At 40.5% G+C, this 20,527-nt stretch overlaps 1 protein-coding gene across 6 annotated transcripts in view; it reads left to right on the top strand.

The window, feature by feature from the left end:
- Nucleotides 1-711: 711 nt before the first annotated feature.
- The window catches only part of TAF1B (TATA-box binding protein associated factor, RNA polymerase I subunit B), a 55,325-nt gene continuing 35,509 nt past the window's right edge, over nt 712-20,527 (top strand). For all 6 annotated transcript variants that reach the window (XR_007202224.1, XR_007202222.1, XR_007202223.1 and 3 more), the window contains exons 1-8: nt 712-781; nt 1,543-1,641; nt 2,129-2,216; nt 4,003-4,100; nt 4,374-4,469; nt 5,060-5,192; nt 8,470-8,626; nt 17,095-17,194. Coding sequence is in view for 3 of the 6 variants with exons in the window: in XM_048296988.1 (XP_048152945.1) it covers nt 764-781; nt 1,543-1,641; nt 2,129-2,216; nt 4,003-4,100; nt 4,374-4,469; nt 5,060-5,192; nt 8,470-8,626; nt 17,095-17,194 (789 nt within the window). In the remaining 3 variants the exon portion in view is untranslated. The remainder of the gene's footprint in view (nt 782-1,542; nt 1,642-2,128; nt 2,217-4,002; nt 4,101-4,373; nt 4,470-5,059; nt 5,193-8,469; nt 8,627-17,094; nt 17,195-20,527) is intronic.

The raw sequence follows: 20,527 nt of genomic DNA, 5'->3' as shown, positions 1-20,527 counted from the left end.
CAGGGCACACATAATCTTAGTGTTAAGCTGCACATGTAGTTATAGTCCTAAAATGTGCCAGGCGAGATTTAGGTTGGACATCAGGAAGAATTTATTAACAGAAGTGGTGATTAGGCATTGGAATGGGCTGCCCAGGGAAGTGGCAGAGTCACCATCTCTGGAGGTGATTAAGGAAAGACTGGATGTGGCACTGAGTGCCATGGTCTGGTTGACATGGTGGAGGACTCCATGATCTCAAGAGGTCTTTTCCAACCCAACAGATTCTGTGATTCTGTGATGAAATGTATCCTCCAGTCCCTGGGACATCCCACATTCCCTTTAAGCTGCCATGTCCCCTCCATGGGTGAAACACAGAAGTTATAGAATCATAGAATATTAAGGGGTTGGAAGGGACCTTAAAGATCACCGAGCCCCAGTTCACCCTGCCATGGGCAGAGACACCTCCCACTAGACCAGGCTGCCCAGGGCCCCATCCAGCCTGGCCTTGAACGCTTCCCAAGGATGTGGCATCTACAACCTCCCTGAACAACCTGCTGCAGTGTCTCACCACCCTCACAGTAAAAAACTTCTTCCTCCTATCTAATGTCTAACACCTGTGTCTATGTCCCCTCAGTGAAGCACCCAATAACCCCTTGAAACGCCCGTGTCCCCTCGCTGCCACGCTGTAGCCCCGGGGCCCCGCGGAGGCCCGGAACGCAATCGCCGGGGCCGCGGTTTCCAGGCGGGAAACCGTTGCCGTGGTGCGGCCCCGGGCGCGGCCGCCATGGACGAGGAGGACACGGTGGGGCGTGGGGTTCGCTGCGCCGGGGCAGGCGCCGGAGCGCGGGCGGCGTTTCCCCGCCGGGCGGGGGCGGCTGCGGGCGGCGGGGGAGAGGGGGAGGCGCCGGCGGAGAGGGGGAGGCGCCGGCGGGCCCTGCGTGCCCCGGCCTGGTCCCGCCCTGCCCTCCCACACCGGGGCCCGGTGGCGGCGGGCGAGGCCCTGCTCGGCCCCTCGGCGTTGGCCGGTGCTCGGTCTAGGCCGGGGATGTGTCGCCGGCCGCCCCCCAGCCGGGCCCGGCGGAGCTGCCCGTCCTCAGCACGCACGTGGGCGTTTCTGGAAACCACTTTGTTTTAATTTGTCGGTTTCCCTCTTCTCTTTCCCACTCCGGTTTCTCCGGGAAGCACCGTCTCGTGCGGGCTTTCTCCCACCGCTTGTGTTTTTTTTGCAGTTCTAGACATTTATTTTTCCTTTCGCCTCCCGCTCCAGTTTTTGTCTCCTCTTTCATTTTTGATGGGTGGCTTTTTTAAAAGCCACGCCACGTGCGTGTGAGGCGTGGATCACTATTCCTCTTGTTCTAACGCTTGCCAGCTACAAATACGTGTTTGGAGTTTCCTGTGGCCGATGGCACATGCCATGATCACTTGTTACCAACCAGGGCTAACACAAAGGGTGTAAATACTCTCCTCTGTAAATAATCTCAGAAGCTGTGCAGCAGCCTAGTAATAATGCCATTTGTTTTACCTGAAAAATTGTGAAAGTCTACTGTTGTTTCTTCCTTTCAGAGAGATTTTAATGAGCGCTGTGCCCAGTGTTCAGAAGTGAACTGGGGTCTCACTGATGGAGGCAGATTTTATTGTAGATCTTGCCACAACGTTACTGAGGTAAAAAGATGAGTTACTGCCTTGGAAAAGGTTTCTTCCGATTGCTTCTTGACTTTATATTAAGAAAATTACAGACTTTTCTCCTTGGCACTGAGTGCAATATTTTTATTCTTCGTTTTTCATGCTTTACTTGACACTGTTTAAAACTAATGTTCCTTGAAATTACAAAATGTAGAATGAGCCATCTTAGCCTGCTGTGTTGCTGTAGCTGTGGTGTTAGTGTGCTCTCTAGATGCCTTAAAAGCATTGCCTGGGTGTTGCCATGTTTTGTGCAGTCCCAGTGTAGGCAAACCCTGATGCACGTCACCTGTATGTCCATGATTGTAATTATCTGTTTTTGAAATTTCTGAGTGAAAAGTTCAGAATGTCCCATCTCCCTTTAGTTTAGGAAATTTGAGTAAGTTCCTCCATTATGTTTTATGGTAGGGCAATCTGTGCAATTTAGGTCTGGTTCTTTTTCTTGCTAAGATATATTCCTGTTTTGCAGAGAACTAGAGAAGTTGTAAACACTGATTTTATTACTAATTCAAGAGTCCAAACAATCTCCAAAAGTTTGAGAAAGCAGGAAAAAAATGGTATGTATGAGTTTCTATCTGTGTTTTGCAAAAGAGTGGCTGCTCAGCCAGGGTTCGCCTAGGCTGTTATGTCTTTGATAGAGACCAAAAGTGAATAGCTAGGAAAGACTGCAGGAGTGGGAACAAAATGCACCTCCCTGATGCTGTCACAACCTTAAGAGATCACATTTCGTGACCTCCTAAGCCACAGGTGACCTCTGTGAGCCCAGTGGTGGGTTTTTTTTGATTAAGTAGAACTATGAGTTACTTACTACTACTTCGATTTGTGGAAGCAAATATTCACTGAAGCTACTGGTGGCATGCATTCAGATGTGGTGATCCTTTGTTCCTTCCCTGTCATGGCTATCACAAAACCAGAGAAGTTGTTTGCAAGTGAGATGTGATGGTGGTCCAGCTCTTAGTGTCAGTCTGGCTTGTGTTACAGGCACTTGGCCCTGCAAACTTGTCACAAACTGCACAGAAGAGGTTTCATGCAGTTCCAATAGCTGAACCAATACTGCATCTTTCATCCAGAGTCACTTTTTTACTTCTAATTTCATGAATATTCAGAAGAATAGTGGTCATTATGTATGAGGATCTATGCCATAAGGATGTAGTGGTAAAGTTGCTTCAAGAACTGTGTGTGTATTCTGTGATGGCTGGATGCATCTCTTACTATTGTGGCCACTTTCAGAAAGCAAAACTGCATTAATATGCCAAATAAAGCAAGGGGTTATCTTTGTCTCTGATGTACTGATGTGCTTTTGCTCTGCTGCAGAGGCAGTGGATTGCTACATTCCTTTGAAAAAAACAATTGTGTGGAAGTGAGGGGAGGTGTGAGAAGGACCCCTCCAGTTTTCCTTATCTTGTATTGCTTCTAAAGTCTGGGCTGTGTACCATGCTTTTAATTTCTCCTGTTGGGAAGGTCATTAGCCAATGTCCAGGCTTCTTAAGAAAGAAATCCTATCTTCACACAGTCCCTTCTGTGAGTGCAGTCATGTTACACTGTATTCCATGAATTTATAGGAGTAAGCTGTGTCTGTTAGTTCACCGGTTAGCAGTTAAGGCCAGCATCATGAAAGCAGGGCAGAAGCTTTGGGCAGATAGCTTCTAAGATGGTGAGATGCAAGGTGTGTTTCGGAACAAAAATAGTGAAGAACATGTGTGGAAGGAATGAAAAGGGAGTTGAGAAATGCAGAGAAACTTTATAAAGCCAAAAGCCTGTAGAAAAGGTTAGTAGTAACTTTAGAGAGCTAAGGGTGAAAAGTAAATGTAATGCAGCCTGAAGAAATAGTGAATAGTTTGGAGCAGGCCCACTCCCTGTGAAATGTATGTTGTGCTAGGATTTGCTAGGAGCTTGGGATAGACTTTTATTTAGATGTGTGTGGTTCTGTGTGAGAGAACGGTGAAGCACATGATGGTGGTATTGGTTGTTTTTTGCCTGACTCACCACTGTAATGTTCTAGCTTTCTGTGTCAGGGGTGGGAAAGAAATGTTCATATTTCATATTTTTAATGGCAGGTTCTCAGTTATTTTTAAACTAGTAATTTAACAATGCTCCACTCAATTGCAAATGCCACACTAGACATTATAATGAATTATATTATTCTTAGGAAATGCATGAAGTTCTTGTTAAGTAACTTTTCTTCTTGTTTAAGGCTGTGAATAAATGGAAGTTAATAGAGTATTCTGTAGCTGGTTTATGCACTAGGATCTGAAATTATTAGAGATATGGAGATAAGTGTGGATAAGGTTAAAGAACCCCCAAACAGTACAAACAAACTTAGTCCCCCTTTTTTTCCCTTAGATGGAGGCTGTGAGTGGTATATTTGTGAAGGCTTTCAGCTGGTACTCAAGAAACAAGCAGAAGCTTTAGAAGCATTAGGAGTATGTCCACAAATGAAGGTATGTAGATGGCAGTGTGAGTTGTACACTCCCTGTGTGTGTTTTACAGAAGGAGGTATTTTAAAAGATTTTAATTTTTAAAGTGAATCATGCAACTCCCCGTTTAGAAACGTTGAGCATATGAAATCAAAATTTGTTTATCTGGTAATTTTAAAACATATTTTATAAATCACAGTTAATAAAATTAGAGATGGAATATTATTCAGATTCCTGAGTTAGAAATCAGTGATCTTGTAAACATTGTACTAATTACCATCCATTTGTGTTTATCAGGATGAAATTCTGTGCAATTTTTGGAGGTGTTACCTTCAGAAGAGCAAACAGGCATATTGCAAGAGACCAGCTGGGGAAACTGTGAAAGCATTGTCAGTAAGTGAAAGCTCAAATCCCACGAGATGTTTGGTATCTTTTTTAAAGCAAGGACAGAAATCTTTGTTTAGGCTACCTTTCTCGCTGGTAATGTCACTTCAGTATTAAGGAAGTCACATAAATAGGCTTGCACATGTCCATTTTATTGGGTTTTGGGTTTTTTTACCTATTTCAAGACATGAATATTTCTGTGAGTATTTGAAACTGCTTATTTGAAAATATTGCTTTGTCTTGACATAGATAATCAGTAAATAGAAATCACAGTGTAAAAATCAGCTACCATCCTTTTCCCGCCTGTTCTCTTGAAGTTACTCATTTGATCAAGCTTTGATTCTGTGTATTGCCAACTTTCTGGTCATTGTAGCAGATTAAAATGTAGTCAATAAACGTTTTTTAATCTTGAGAAATCCTTTAAAAATACTACTTCTTTCTTTCTTTTTCACTTTTTGGTGATTCATAGAGTAAAAATGTGAACAGTTTGGGTTTTAACTTTTACTGTAAATTCTGCATCTGTCGTGCTTTATGTTGTTTGTTACAATCAAAACAGTAACTAAGAATAGCTAATACAAGAATTTATTTACAAAACCCAGGTATGTGAGAGCAGTACTGATGTGGACAGTGATCCAGAGAGACCCAGCCTTCTGCACTTGCTGTCTCTGTCTGAAAGTGAGGGGGATCTGCAGACCGACTGCAGCTTTGCCTCATCAGTGACCAAGGTCTCAGGTAGGAACGGTGACCTGAACTATCTGAAAACCAGTTTTTCTGTAGTTTTTAAATAGAAATAAAGTATATTTGTGTACAGTTAATTGGAGGAACTATTGGAAGGTATAAAGTTTTCAGTCTTGTTTGACACTACTACTTTATATTCTACCAGAAATAGAAGACTTCCTCCCCCAACCCCCACCCAAGGAGATGAAAGTTGAACAGGACCTAGAAATACAATGGGAAATGCAGGAGGAAGTTCTGATTTATAGCAAGTTTGCTCCATGCCTCCTGTTTGGAGTGGGAAAAAATTGCTGTTACATCTGCAAAGCTATATGTTCACAAGCACAGCAGCTTTGAAGAATAAGCACTTATTTAACCAATAACAAAGCTGGCTGTCATGACTTTGGTGTTAAAAAACATGAGTTTGTTCTTTAGGGCAGTGTATTTTTTTTTAATCCCATAGATATATTGAGCTTTTAAATTTTTTTCTTTACATTACTTTGGTACTTCTGTATCTTTTGTCTTCACAGTCTTTTTTACTGCTTTCCCAATGACCTCTTCTATGAAAAATCGTATTTTAGCATTCCGTCAGTTTCTCTTTTCTGCTCACAACAGGAGCTGGAAAATATTTACAGAATGCTGAAGTTTTTAATTAAATGTATAGAAAATTGGAGTGTTAGGTTCTGCTGGGCAAGTGTAATGCCAGACAATGCTGCAATACCTGATACCGGAAATGCATTTCAAGACACATTTGAAAGCTTTTGCTTGTGTTTTAAACTTATGATGGTTTTCTTTCTTGCTTTATTCTTTGCTTGATTTTTCCTTCTTTATCTGTCTCAGCGTTTCTTACTCCCTTGTTGCGTACTATCCTCCTTATGTCATGTTTCTGTTGTTCTGTGATATTGCCTGTCTACCCTCAGAAGAATGCAATCTTGTTTTTTCAAGCTTTTCCCTTTATTTTATAAGGTCCGGAAGTGGTAATAGAATGAGAAATTTGATCAGCAGCAATTTAGAAAAATAAATGCATGTTTAAAACTCCAGACAGAATTAGGGAGGGGGGGGGAAAAGGTATAAAAATGGTGATGCAAATTTTTGTGAATATTATGCTGGAAGCTTTCATCCTTACAATATTAAAATGACAACATTTTCAGGTAAAGAGTCACTGTATGTTCGTGCATGTAGGATCTTGGGTGTTATACAAATGTAATACAAAAAGGAAAGAATTGAGTGAAGTATTTCTAGTGAAAGTATTCCCTTGAATTTTCTTCTCCTTTTTGATGTCTAGAGGAACTCATTCTTCCTTGGTACTTGTGCCTTTCATAGGTCTGTTCCTTAGAGTTTTAGAACAGCTAGGTAGTCCTAAGTAGGCCATAATTTATTGTCTTGGTTGGTTGTTTCAGAGGTTGAGTTCAGCCTCCAGTAGTCATCAATTTCACTAAAATCACTTGAAATTAGTTAAGAGTTCAGTGATAGTAAAAGTAAATTTTGGTGAAATCAGACAAATAGAAATAGTTTTGTCTATTGAAATTTAACATGTGTAATAGTGTCTTCTAGTCTATTGTAAACTCTTGTGAAGATTCATAAATTTTTTTTCTGTGTTGTTTTTGCTGAGCTGTTACTGCTACAGGCTGTAAACCTCAACACCCTTCTTTCTCTAAGAGGCTTGTCCAGACGGCAAATATTTTTTTTTGTTATTTTTGTGTAGGGTTAATAGCAAATTCCAGTGAGTATAGCACTGAGATATTGCTAGAGAAGCCTATAAAACTCTTAAATTATTAGCTGCATGTAACTCTGTGTTGTCATGCCTTGCATAAGCTGGAAGAAATAAAAGGAAATTGTGTGCCATCATTAAGGCCACAAATGTAATGAGGATTATTTTAAATTGAGCTAAATGTGAAATTAACAACGAAGCTTCAGTCACGAAGCTGCCTTTAAGCACAAGTATCCATGTGAAAGGTGAAGCAGTTGACTCTGGGGATTGAACTGATGTTCCCTGTGTTCCCTGGCGCACCTGTGCGTGATGGGATGCCCCACTCTAGGCAGGATCTCGGGCCGGCGGGCTGAGCCTGTGCTGCTGTTGGAGGGCGTTCTCTGTTGATGGCAGTGAATTTCCGAGACCCTGTGCCGGGGCTGTGCCGTGCCCGCAGCGCCGGCTCCGGGGCCGGTAGGTGGCATCGCAGCCCGGCCCTGGAAGCGCTGTGTGCAGTGTCTCCGTCCTGCGGGCCCTGTGCTGGACCTGTCCCGCTGACCCTGCCACCTCGCAGGTGTGGCTGTCGCCTGCCCGCGGAGCCTCCAGGCTCTCGGAAGGTTCAAACTGTTTTCAGCCGGCTGTTTGCCGTGGCCCTGCAGCTCCCAGTTGGGGAGCTGTGGTTCCAGCTCTCGCCATTCCTGTCTAAACAGGTGAACAGTTTGTGGGGAAATGCAGTGAGAGAAGTCTCTGCAGAGTCAATGCTGACATTCGGTGCTGGTGTGCTTTAAATGCATTTTCCTTCATCCTGGCTGGGTCATGATGTAGGGAAGAGAGGCTTACAGGCTTTTTATTTTCTTTTTTTGGTCCTCTTTCCTGAACTCTGAGGTTTCACTGCTGAAAAAGCTCCAAATCCATAAATTACTCTACTAAATTAAATTTTCTCTTTGTTTTTAGTGATTCATCTCGGTAAGGAACTAGGGACATTTGGATGTGTATTTATTTGGGGTTTTTTTCCACCATCTTTACCATTTCCTACATTCTTATTCTAAAGTTGTTTCTTTGAATTTATATACATTTTTTAAAAGAATATCTGTGTTTCCACAGTTAGAGATTATAGGCCAGATGGAATTAGGGCAAACTTTTAACATCAGTAAAATTTCTGCAAAGTAAATTACTTTTTCATTAAAGTCCTGCTTGTGTTGAAGTTTAAAACTGTTTTAATCCCCAACTATGAGTCATTGATTTAAATACATTAAATTTTCCCTTGTTTCCTCACAGTTCCCTCCTCTCTCAAATGGAAAACAGTATTTCCAGCTCATAAGTACTGTCAGTTATATGTATAGCAGCTAATGTCCTGGTCAAGTGCAATAGTACTATATGAAACAGGTTCTCATCACATATTGTGGTAGATGAATAAATTAGGGTTAAACTGTTTTGTAGAAAAGTACACAAACAAGAAAAAAACTCAAAGTAATATTTCAAAATGTTACCAGGTGCTGAAAAAGGCTCCTTGTATGTTCCTTTATCTTGTTTTTTGTACACCATGGTTCATGTGTCTATTATATAAATTGCTGTTTTCTTTTCTGTTTTTAACATAAACCCAAGAGAGCACCTCTGTGTACTCTGGATCAGTAGATGGCAGCTTGTATTTAATGAAGAACCAAAAGGAGAAACTGAGGATGACGATGCCAATGACCCTTTCATTTTGTTACATGGCATTACTCTGGTTGAGAGAACCAATTACATTGTCTGAGCTCTTAAGGTATGAATAGTCTCTAGTGAAGAATTGTTGCTTTTATAAATAATTTTTAAAAATTAGATCTGTACTATTGTCCTCTTACTAATTTGCTCAGTAATAGTGAGAAGTTCTCTTTAGTTGTTTATCTTTCCTTTGTCATAACCATTTGTGCAGCTACTGTTGGAGAGCATTCTCTGTTGATTGCAATGAATTTCAGAGACCTGTAAGGAAGAAGGTTTTGAAGTTAAAGAAGCATTTTATTCTTCTCCTTCAAAATTTCTTAAGTTTTTCTGGAGGTGTGTATGGCCACACTTCCGTGATATTTGCTGTTGTCAGCATGTCAGAATTAAATGAGTAAACATTCTCCAGGACTTACATCAGTGTCCTCATACAAACAATACCAGCAGTATACAGTGATCTGAAAAGGAGCAAAGTAACTTCATGCAATGGAGTTGGGCACAGAAATTAATACAGGAAGTTCATTTGGTCTTTATATCTTTGTATCTATAATTATGGGAGTTCAGAATAATACCTTTTAGTATAGTAGAAATAAATTGTTCTAATAATAGGGTTTGATGCTAAAAGGAGACTGTCAGGCTACTGCTGACAATGCAGTTCCCTTCTCTCCTCTGCAACAAGGCCATGAACACTTTCCTTATTTACTTCAGGAATGAAAAATAATTCATCAACTCTTCTTGTTGGCAATAAATGTTTTAAATCGGGCTCAAATAAGTTCAGGAATTCCTAGATTTTCCTTGGAAGACCTTTTGTATTCTTTTACTTTTTTTAAACAACTGTTGAAATATTGGGTATTTCTAAACAGATGGTGAAAAAACATTCCTTGGCCAAAATTTAAGGAGTAGAAATACTCAAGTAAATACATTGGCAAATCAAATTGAAAACTCAGACAAAATAAAGGAAAAACTGATTAAAAATACAGTGCTTTCATTTTTATTTTTCAACTATATACCCTGTGAGTTAAAAGGCAAGGCAATGGGTACATCATCCCCCACCTGTGGTGCTTATAACTGATGGAACTGCTGAAAGAATGATGAATGCAAGGGGCTTTTCCCCCAGAGCCTGATGTTCCATCATGGCTGTTCTCCCCTGGCGTGCCAGCTTCCACTTGCACTTTTCCAGCTTTGTACAAGCTTTCCAAGAAGGGTGGGTAGTCAAGGTTGCTTTTTTTGCAAGTACTTTCAGAAAGGGGAGGTTTGTAATGTCTTCAAGTAGAGTTGTTACTACTAGATAATCAATTTCTATGCAAAACAATGTAACCCTTTGATTTTACTTTACGGGTGGCTGTTGCTTTCATTGATCAGAATTGCGCAAGCCATTGCATATTTGCATAACTGGATGTGCTATTGCATAAAAGATGCTTGTAAAATTTTCAGTAAAATGCCATAATATTCAGAATTCAAACTAGCACTCTGCAATACAGAAGTATTTATTGAGTAGATTAAGAAATAGAACTCAAAAGTAGTGCTCAATAACAAGATTTTTAATAGCTATGGTCTTCCTTAGGAAATTCTGTACGAGTCAGAACTACCATAACGTACTCTGTATTTTTGTGAATGATTAGCAAATAATAATGTAAAACCTGTCTGATAATGTTTGTATATGGCAAAAATCTAAGTAGTAAATTAAAATTTCTGGGACAGAGCAACTGGTTCACACTACAGAATTATTAGCTACTCCATCCTGTTTGGAGAGAAAAATTATTAATTAAATATATATTCTTTGGTTATTGTATCTTGGAAACTGTTTCTTGAAGCACTGTTGGCTCATACCAGGCAAAGACATCCTTACATGTTCTTGTCTTAGTACAATGGTTTGGTTGGAAGAAAACCCAACCAAACAACAGCTGTGTCAAGAGGAAAGATAGATTGCTTTGTTTGCATATGAATGGGAAGTTATTGTATTTGGCACTTTAAAAGTTGGAGACTGCGGAAAAGATCCTGGAAAATTATTTGCAACCTGGAGACTATCCTTTGGACTAACATCCTTAAGAGATGAGCACACTTATTTGAAAGGGTATAGAGAAAATGTGAAAGTAGTAAAAAAGCTGAAAAAAGATGTAAAAAATCAAGTAGCAAATATAGCACAGAAAGGTATAATCTGAAACTAGTAATTGGAAATTTAAATAAGATGATTTGAATGAGAAGATATAATTTAATTAGATACAATTTACACAATTTATGTGTGTAAGACTGTGTAAATCATAATAGTTCAGTAACTTTAAATACAGTAAACATACGAACTGGATTAAGTACAGAAAGTGAGGTTTAAAATAATGTTATTTGTATTGCTAAGTTTTACCATAATACGATAGTTATATAAGACTGTAATTACGTTATCATGCTTCCCTCCCTACCCTTAAGGTCTTTGCCTTCCAACAAGTTTGATGAAGAAGGAGAAAGAATTTTAAATTGCATGAACTACCATAAAATACTTGTTTTCTAACTTCTGAATATTTAAGAAATCAGACAATGTTCACATTTTTGCATGCACTAAGATACACAGATCAAAATAACGACAGACTGAAGATGAAAACTATGCAGAGAAAGCCTTAAGTATTCAGCATTACCTTTTAAGTCTTTGTAGGCAAATCATTTTATTTAAACCAGCTGAATTAGAGTTCTGTTTAAAGTTCTGCCTTGTTTTTTCCTCAGTTTGGTTTTCTCTGTACCCTGAAGTCAGCTGACTACCACTCCTCCCTTGTGATACATGCTTAGGCATTATGATTGGGCAATCTGCCAGCTTTTAAAGGATTTACAACACCAAAAATATACTCCTCTTTGCTACTTGACACACTTAGCAGAAAAACACTACAATTACCTCCTCTGACAGGAACGTTTTGGTTTAAAAATAACACTTTTAACAGCATTCGACTCAAGTCTATGCAACACATTAAATCCTTTTCCATTGTGAATAGTCTTACAATATTCCATATGATGTATATTATTCATCTAAATAATAAAGTAGTTAGTTTTTGGAAAAACCCAATTTCAAGAAGCTAGACTTTGGAGATTCTGAGAAATCATGCGGTTCAAATGAGGTTATACTTACTTGTGTTGGCAAGACTAAACTTATAATCAGTTTGTGGCTTTAACAGGGGCATCACATCCTTGTAGCATGCTGAGGACCTAGGATTTTTTTCATACTTGGGCCTTATTAATGTATGCTGCTGCTGTAATTAAAAGAACATGGACTGTGTACTGTATCTGCCAGTCAAGTTTTTAAGCACGTCCGTGATAGAACATAGTCTTACAGGGGTTTTGACCATCTGTCTGTTAAATGAAAGGTTTGGAGGAACAGCAGACAGAAGAAACTGTTCTGAAGTGCTATTCCAAATCTGGACTTTTGGATTAAGTGTTAAAACTTGAACCATAAGCACATTGTATTCATAACAGGGTATTTGTGCTGTATTTTTAGAGTGTAAAAACAACTTTTAACCTGAGAGAAAAGAGCGTTCTTTTTTTCTGGAGACAATAATTTCAGGCTAGAAAAGATACTATTTTTTAAACAGTTGCAGTGCTTTGACTTGGTACAGCCAAGTTAGCAAAAACTTCTTTTTTTTTTTTTAAGAAAAAGATGTCTTGGTGGACGCTTCTTGTCTCTTGCAGTGTAAGGATGTGGTTCCAGCATCAGTTTAAGCTTCTCAAAGTTTTTGTTGCTGTGGTCTTGCGTAAACATTCCTGTTCTTTTCTCTTGCCATGGTACTAGCATTCATCCAGTTTATGGTTTATTAGTTGAAAGAAGTAGATCTATAGAAGATTAATTTTGTAAAAGAAAGTTTCACTGGACATTTTAGTGCGGGTTAATGTGCTTGCCTTTCTGCCTTGTGCTGGCAGTAATGTTCCTGCAGTCATTTGAGTCTGGAGGTCCGTCTGGTTGGAGTGAAAGCCTGGAAGAGTCTAGTTTCCATCTGATCCTCTGAGAAGTCACACAAGTGCTTTTGTCAGCAGGGAGGAGTGTGCGGCAGTGGACTGAAGGGAGGGTGGGATTTCCCATTTCTGAGGCAGCAAGCTATGAGGGTGGTTTGGCTGCATCACCACTACACCACACCCAAAACAAGGTCTTGATTGTCCTCTTCCATCTGCTGCTGTGCTGGCTCAGGGGTTTGCTGCTCCTAGCATATTGGTTCCAGGCCTTCAGATCTGACAGCTAATGGTGTGATTGTGCCTTAACGTGTGTCAGCCAAAGCTTATCATCAGCTGAGCCAGTAATGCATCAGTGTTGCTGAAAGGGGAAGGTCCTGCTTCCCTTTTTTCTCTTCTCCTGCCCTTTCCTTCTGCCAACTCTTTCACTTGTAGAGCCGTCTGTGAGCCTCCTCACAGTTTGTTAGATGATGAAAGAAACCCATGCTTGCAATAGGGTAACAGGTGGTTTTTCTGCTGCTGTTGTGAGTTACATTTGGGGAAGAGATGGGCAACAGCAGGTCATGACCGGATCACAAGGAGGGAGGTCCTGCTAGTTATGTTGAGCTTTTAGTTTGGCTCAATCAACTTTGTGAAACCATACCTCAAGCTTATGTTCCTCAGTTTAGTGAATGACTAAAATGAGCTAAGGAACTGATGTGCCGGCTGCTCAGCAGATCAGGTGGGGTGGCGAGGACCAGCACCGGGGCTGGGATTGGAGAGCAACCTCACGAGAGCCCAGTGTACATCTCCACTCGGGGTGGGGAAATGCTGTTTCTGCTGACTGAGGAAAGCTACTGAAATTTTATTAGCAAAATGATCATTACACAATTTGATTAGAAAGGATTGTGTACCACCTGTTGCTTCTTCATTTAAGAGGCTAATAAGCAGAGCTTTGGAACAAAAACTATTGGGCAATATGATTTTTCATATTTCTGTTATTTTTCAGAAATCCTTATAAATTATTCTGAGACAGAGCTTTCAACATGAAATGAACTTTTTATTTTTATCCTGGATTTAACTCATTTTTTTTCAATTAAACTGAAAATTCAGATAAGACTGCTTTAAAAAAAAGTAGACTATAACTGTAAACTCTGCTTTTAAATAGAATTTTAGTCAACTTCAATAGATACACGCTACATAACATGGAACAAATAGTGATGAGGGCATGGAACTGGGAGATAGCAGGTGAGCTTGTGAATTGCTGTAGGCTCAGAAGGGACATGTAATGTTTGTGGACCAAGGCTAATCTGTGTAGCAAGATCAGAGAGGTCCTGTGCGGATAACACTATCAGCAGGGGAGAAAATTGTTTTCAGTCCTAGTATTATTTAACTAACAGAGTCTTTTCTGTTTGTAATGTTAACTTACTCAGGTTTAATGTACTCTTTTAACAAGATTGGTTTGGAGGAGAGGAGACAGGAAGGCATTTCTGTCTTAGGTCTATGGGAGACTACCAGTGTGCCTTCGTGTGGTATGAGTGTGTTGCCTTGTGAAGGCCTGTGCTTGTTCAGTGCTTGCTTGTCCTTTTGTGGGTGTCTGTTAAGATGCTGGATAAGAACAGGGGTTTGGGGTGGTGGTGGCTTTTTATTGGTATCTGTTAAGTTTCATCTTCTATATATATTATCTGTGTGTTTGTGTGTATGTATATATATATATTCAAGAAAAATATCAAATAATACTGTCAACCACTTACCAAAATCAGTTTTTAACAACAAAGATGCATTATTCGTGTGCAAATAAAAATTAAACTATTTTTATTTATTAGTATACAAAACAATTTCTATTCATACCTCAGTGTTGGGGTCCCTCCCCTGCCATGGAGCCCTGGGAGAGGGGCCCTGAGGGCACAGGCACGGGGTTTCCCTGCCCCTGCTCGGCCTCGTTCCCATTGGTTGGTTTGTGTTCCCTGCGTGGGCAGAAGGACCCTTGGTCCCGTGACTGGGACAGTTCCTGGGCAGAGCTCCGGCCATGCGGCTGGAGAAATAAACATCTCTGAAACAGCTAGCAAGAATCTGTCTGTCCATATATATTTCCTTTCCACGGGACTCCTGGTTTGGTATATGCGTGTTGCAGGATCCCCACTGCAACATAATGGTGGAGATTTGAGAGCAGAACGATCCCCGATCCCTAAGCGACTGATTTGTGTGAGTAAACCCTGGAAACTTTGGATTCCTCTTCTTGGTTTTGCTTTGCTATTCCATATCTAAACTATGGAGGAACCATGGGAAGACTCTTGGCTCTCAGAGCCGCATATGGACATTTATCTTAAACTTAAAATGATTCTTGAACAAGGATTTGTAAATTTTAGCTTGATTCAAGCTCAAAAAGAACTGAAACACTTCCTGGCATGGTTGTTTAAGAACTTTTTCTATGTTTCTTGGGATTTAATTCTTACCAAGGGCTTTTGGAAAACCGTTTGGACACAGTTAATATTGGAGTCAAAATATATGCCGATGGAAGAATATTTTCGTGAATATTATTTAGTTACCGAGACTGTTGAGCAATGTCAGCTGTGTCCTGGCGAAGGGAAGCCTGGCGCAGGGACCGTGCGGCCCAGGCCACGTGCACCGAGCGCTCTGCGAGCAGCAGCGAGGCAGTTCCCGCGCGCGGGCGGAGCCAAGCGAGCCGCAGTGTCGGCGGCAGAGCGAGCGCGGTGGGACCCGGCGGTGCCTGCCCGGCCGTGCACAGCGCGTGGTGGAGCGAGCCCCGGGAACGCCCGACCGAGAGGGGCGGTGCGCGGGCAGCGGCTGGCGGCGATGGCGGTGGAACGGAGCCGCACCCAGCCGAGACGCGCGCTGGAGCCGGGCGCGGGGGAGTCGTCGCTCGGGGGCCCGGCCGAGACGTGGGTGCAGCGCCCGGCAGCGGCAGCGAAGCTGCGACCAGAGGAGGCGACGCACGGAGAACTGTGCGGCGTGGCCCGGCCCGCGCAGCCCCGAACGCGACCCCGGGAAGAGCGCGCAGGCACCAGCAGCCCCGACAATTCCAACACGGGAGCGACCGAAGGAGAGAGCAAAGACACAGCGAGACAGAAAACAGCAGCCACTCGGAAAAAGGAAAAGATCATAGTAACTAAGACCTTAGGGATAGTAAAATGGTATAATGTTAAGCAAAATTATGGTTTTATAACAAGGTGTGACAACCAGCAAGACATATTCGTGCATAGAACTGCTATTAAAAAGAATAACCCTGAAAAATGCATCCCAAGCTTGGGAGATGGAGAGGTGGTGGAATTTAATATTGTACTAGGGAGAAAAGGGTTACAAGCATCGCAGGTCACTGGGCCTGATGGTGTTTCTGTAAAAGGCAGTATATATGCAAAAAATCGTAGTCATGTTAGACAATATCTCCATTGTAAGCCCCCCCTACAGTTTCCCTTTCCTAATCCCACCTTTCCCTTTTACCCTATGTCCTATTACCCCCAGTGTATTCCCAATCCATTTTTTCATCCATGGTTTCCCTCACAAAACCATGCTTTTGCCAATTGTTTCCCCAAAAATCCCTTTCCAATGCCGAGTGGGGGATGAAAAGGGGGAGGGAAGAAGTTAAACCCTCTCCTGCCTCAGTTTCCCCACAAAGCATGCTCAGAGAATTCTGTCTCCCTTCTGTCAGCCCTAAGATGTTCCACAGAATCTGTTTGGACATTTAAAGACTCAGGAGGGTGGCTTGTTTTGTCTTGAAACTGTTCTTGTTATGTTTATCCAGTCGTTTTCATTCTCCTTTTATTAAAATAAAACGGGTGAGGTGTTGGGGTCCCTCCCCTGCCGTGTAGCCCTGGGAGAGGGGCCCTGAGGGCACAGACACGGGGCTTCCCTGTCCCTGCTCAGCCTCGTTCCCATTGGTTGGTTTGTGTTCCCTGCGCGGGCAGAAGGACCCTTGGTCCCGTGACTGGAACAGTTCCTGGGCAGAGCCCCGGCCATGCGGCTGGAGAAATAAACATCTCTGAAACAGCTAGCAAGAATCTGTCTGTCCATATATATTTCCTTTCCACGGGACGCCTGGTTTGGTATATGCGTGTTGCAGGATCCCCACTGCAACACCTCAGTAATACTTTTTTGAAAAGTATCATCATAGAAATGTAATCAATGTGGTTTCAGTTCTGTGTATCTGCTCATCATTCTGTGATTTTCTTCCCTGTCACGTTATCTGATTCAAGCTCCTCCAGCAGAAAGTGTGTATTTTAAAAGTAAAATTTACTTAAAGCTTTAGAATTTTGAAACAAAAAGAAAAATTCCATGCCATTCAAAGGAGGCTTAAAGCAGTTCCAAAAATGCAGTAATTGAAGAATGTGCAGAACAAACTCCATGTAAACTTGTTGATTGTATGCTTACTGCCATAACGTTATCATTTGTCAGTCACATCTGAGCTTGAACTTAAAAGCCTGTTAAATGATTGAACTGGTTTTTGTTCTGTGGAGCATTTCAGGGTGTGTAACTTCAGGCTGAATTGCTTAGGCAGCATAATACTGATGTTATTTCAAATCAGAAGTTGATTTGTACATTAATTTTATAATAAACGTATGAATTTGTCGTCCTATATATTATTTTGATTTGGTCTTCATTTTTTTAATGCAGGTTTGTTGTTGAAGGACACATTCCATATTTGAATGTTTTTCAGCATTTTCCGGAGAAGATGAACTTATGTGGACTAGATCTTAGGATCTTTTGTGTAGAGGTAATTTTTTTCTAAAAAGAAAAGTTAAAAAATCCAACTTAGTTGTTTAGTGGTATTTTAATTATTTTGGTCACTGTACTAATGAGTTGATTAAATCTGTTGTTATGTAGTAGGGTTCAAGTTGCACAGCATTGGAGCCTGGCAGAAACTCGTGCACTCTGTGACTTGGAGTGCTTTAATCTTTAACCAGTCTTACTAAGCTGATTACCTAAGTTAGAATGAAACCAATAAGTACTTGTGGAGAAAAGGGCATTCAGAACTGCTCTTGAAGCACTCAGAAACAGGATTTGGCTTCAAGTCTAAGGGCAATATATTATCCCTTTTGGCACTTATTTGAAATGTCTCTTGAATTTGTTTTTAATTCCATATTCTTTTCATAAGATATGCTTTAGATGTTATCTCTTGTTCTGTTTCTTGCTGTACTGGTTGAAATATATCAAACCTAAAATCTGCATAAGGGGCTACAGCTCTTCTAGGAACTGAATAGTAATGGACAGTCTTGAGTGAAATTTAAATTTCCCTGATTTTTAAGATTCTTATGCATTGTGGTAACAATTGCCCAATGACATTTCTGTTGCAGATAAAAATTTATTATGGAATTTTGAAGTGTGCAAATAAAATCTTAGCTTTTAAGAGCAGAAAGCAGCAATTCTGCCAAGCCCTCACTGATGATGTTGCAAGTAACATTACCATTCTCCAATACGTTGCTTATATTCAGCAGGTCATGAGTTGTTCAGGAGCTGTGTCTTCAGAAGTTTTAGAATTTATATTATTTTTGGTTTTATACTACTGCTTTCCTGTCTGGATAAATGAGAATTACGGCCTCAACCTCTAAAAATCAGGAGATAAATTTAATATAAAACCTCTTGATTTCTTTGTCTTAGATATTTCCTTAACAGAAAAGATATGTTAGGTTGAAATATGAGTATAAACTTGGTTTTAAGTCTTTGTCCTTCTTTGCCTCCATCTCCTGGATGAGTTTTTGTTTTATGAATTGCAGCTGTAAAGCTTGTACCATTCCTCAGAGTGGGAGAACTGGTTTACAGAGAGGTGGTGACAGTTGCCTTTGGGGGATCCTACTGTTCCCTTTTGGGATAGGGCTGTACCCCTCACTTCCAAAGCATAAGTAGATATGCACACTAATCAAGTAATCTCTTAACTGTGTTTTCATTGAGATATATAGGTACAGTTCTGTAAGCTTACTGTACCATTTATTTTCCAGCCACTCCAGTATTGTGGTTTCCTCTTTCCAGAAATATCTGCTCCTTCTTTTACCTTCAGTGTTACTTTAGTAAGGCATCCTCAGGTTTATTTAGTTTTAATGTTCTTTTACTACATCATGAGGCTGATAATTGCAAAATCCTTACTAGCTCTTTCCTACATCTCATGTTTCTCGCTGCAGCACTGTGATTACCAATGTCTTCCTGTGTCTAGTTTTGACATCTGAGTTTTGAGAAATTCAAGAGATGAAGTTGTTGTCCTGGAGCAAGAAATGAGATTGTATAATACTACATTCTGAAACTACAGCCTACATTGCTTTTTGCTCTGTGCTCTGTATAGAATATTTTGTAGAAAATTATCTTAAAAACCTTTATGATATTATGGCTGTTATGACCAGGGTATAAGTTGCTCTAATGCCATTATTTGTTGTGCTTCAAGTCTGGTGAATATAAGCTGTAAACATGTTCCAAAATATTCCATATGTCTCCTTTTTTATTTTGAACAGATTTTTAGTGCATTTAGTTGTGTCCTGTGCATCCCAAATTTGAATCAAGAAGTAATTATGTTATAGTAACTTGAAGGATTTGAAATCATACTAAATACCATTTTGTCAGTTAAATGCAGATGAAGCCTAACTTGATGAGGCTTATCTTGTACATAAATATTCTCAGTGGCTTAAAGACTTTTTTTAGTAGTAATTTCCCACATACCCAAAATATGCTGAATTTGTACAAGGTTGAAGTTATTACAGGTGTTAGAAAGTAAATGCAACATTATTACAAGGTGAGTCACATTTACTTTCTGTGTAGTGGCATTTGTATGTACACATGCACAAAGGGGTTTTTTTATGACTTGTCATTTAGTAGTGCTATTCCATATGCAAGGAATGTGACTAGTTTGAGGCTTCCCAGCTGTGATGAACTTCTGTGCTGTGTAATTTAGGAATGGAGTCTGTATCACTGACAATTTTTCCTTGTGTTGCATACTACTTAGCAATTAGAGGTGTGATTGCAGTATCTGCGGTACAAGGAGAGGCTGAGAGAGCTGGGGGTTTTATCACTGAGAAGGGAAGGCTGGGGGGGATTTCAGTAATGTGTATAAATATCTTGTCAGGGAGGAGTTACAAGGAGTCGGGCTTTCTTCTTGGTGATGTGCAGTGGAAGAACGGGAGACAACTGAAATACAGAAAATTCCATTTAAGTATAAAACTTTTTCACTGTGTAAGGGTGACTGAGTGCTGGAACAGGCAACCCTGGACCACTGTGGAGTCCATATCTTCAGAGGTGCACAAAACCTGATGGCACACAGTCCTGAGCAGCTTGCTGTAGTTGATCCTGCTTTCAGCAGAGGTGTTGGAGTGTATGTATAATCTCCAGAGGTCCCTTCTGACCTCAAGTATGCCTTGTATTCTATTTCACATTTTCAGTATAGGTGGCAGATAGGCCCTTCATATTTTGGTAATGGAACAGCTGACAAGAAGGGCATAATTCTTCATTCTGCTCAAACGGAATTTTATTTAAAATACCTTCCACAAAGGTGGTTGTATCTGAACACTTCTGTCCAGAGGTCTGGGAGCTTTGGGCATGACTGGCTCATAAATAAAGAGGAAAGGAGCCTCCAGCTCCCTGTATCATCTTTATCATGACGTATAACTTTTAGACAGGTGTCAGGGCCTAGCTGGAGATCAGTACTACTCAAAAGTGTTTTATGAAGGAAAAAAGTACTTTATAGAAGATGTTTGTGAAAAATGAGCTGTTTATCTTCCATATGTATTTATCTTTCCATTGCTCCAAGTCAGTTTTCTAAGCTTTTAATTGATTAGTCATCTTAGTTATCCTTTCCTCTATTAAAATCTTGTGTATGTTAGAAGTTAGCCTTTGGAAAATAGGTTTTTACCTAAATGTACAATTAGAGTGTTAACAGGGCAAACAGCAGCAGCAGGAAGATGTTCCTGCTTTATTCAGAAGTTCTAACTTCCCAGTACAAGGGTGTTAAAGCAAAATTTCCTTTTTCTAAAACAGGTATTCTTATTCCATTTGATTAAAATATTTTTGTGTGTATGAAGAAAGAATAAGATATTTAAGTATTTCGTTTTGTTCTGTGCAGGAGGTC

This window comes from Corvus hawaiiensis, chromosome 3 (assembly GCF_020740725.1).
Source record: "Corvus hawaiiensis isolate bCorHaw1 chromosome 3, bCorHaw1.pri.cur, whole genome shotgun sequence".
NCBI classification, from domain to species: Eukaryota; Metazoa; Chordata; class Aves; order Passeriformes; family Corvidae; genus Corvus; species Corvus hawaiiensis.
This window is presented reverse-complemented; position numbering and strand designations above follow the sequence as displayed.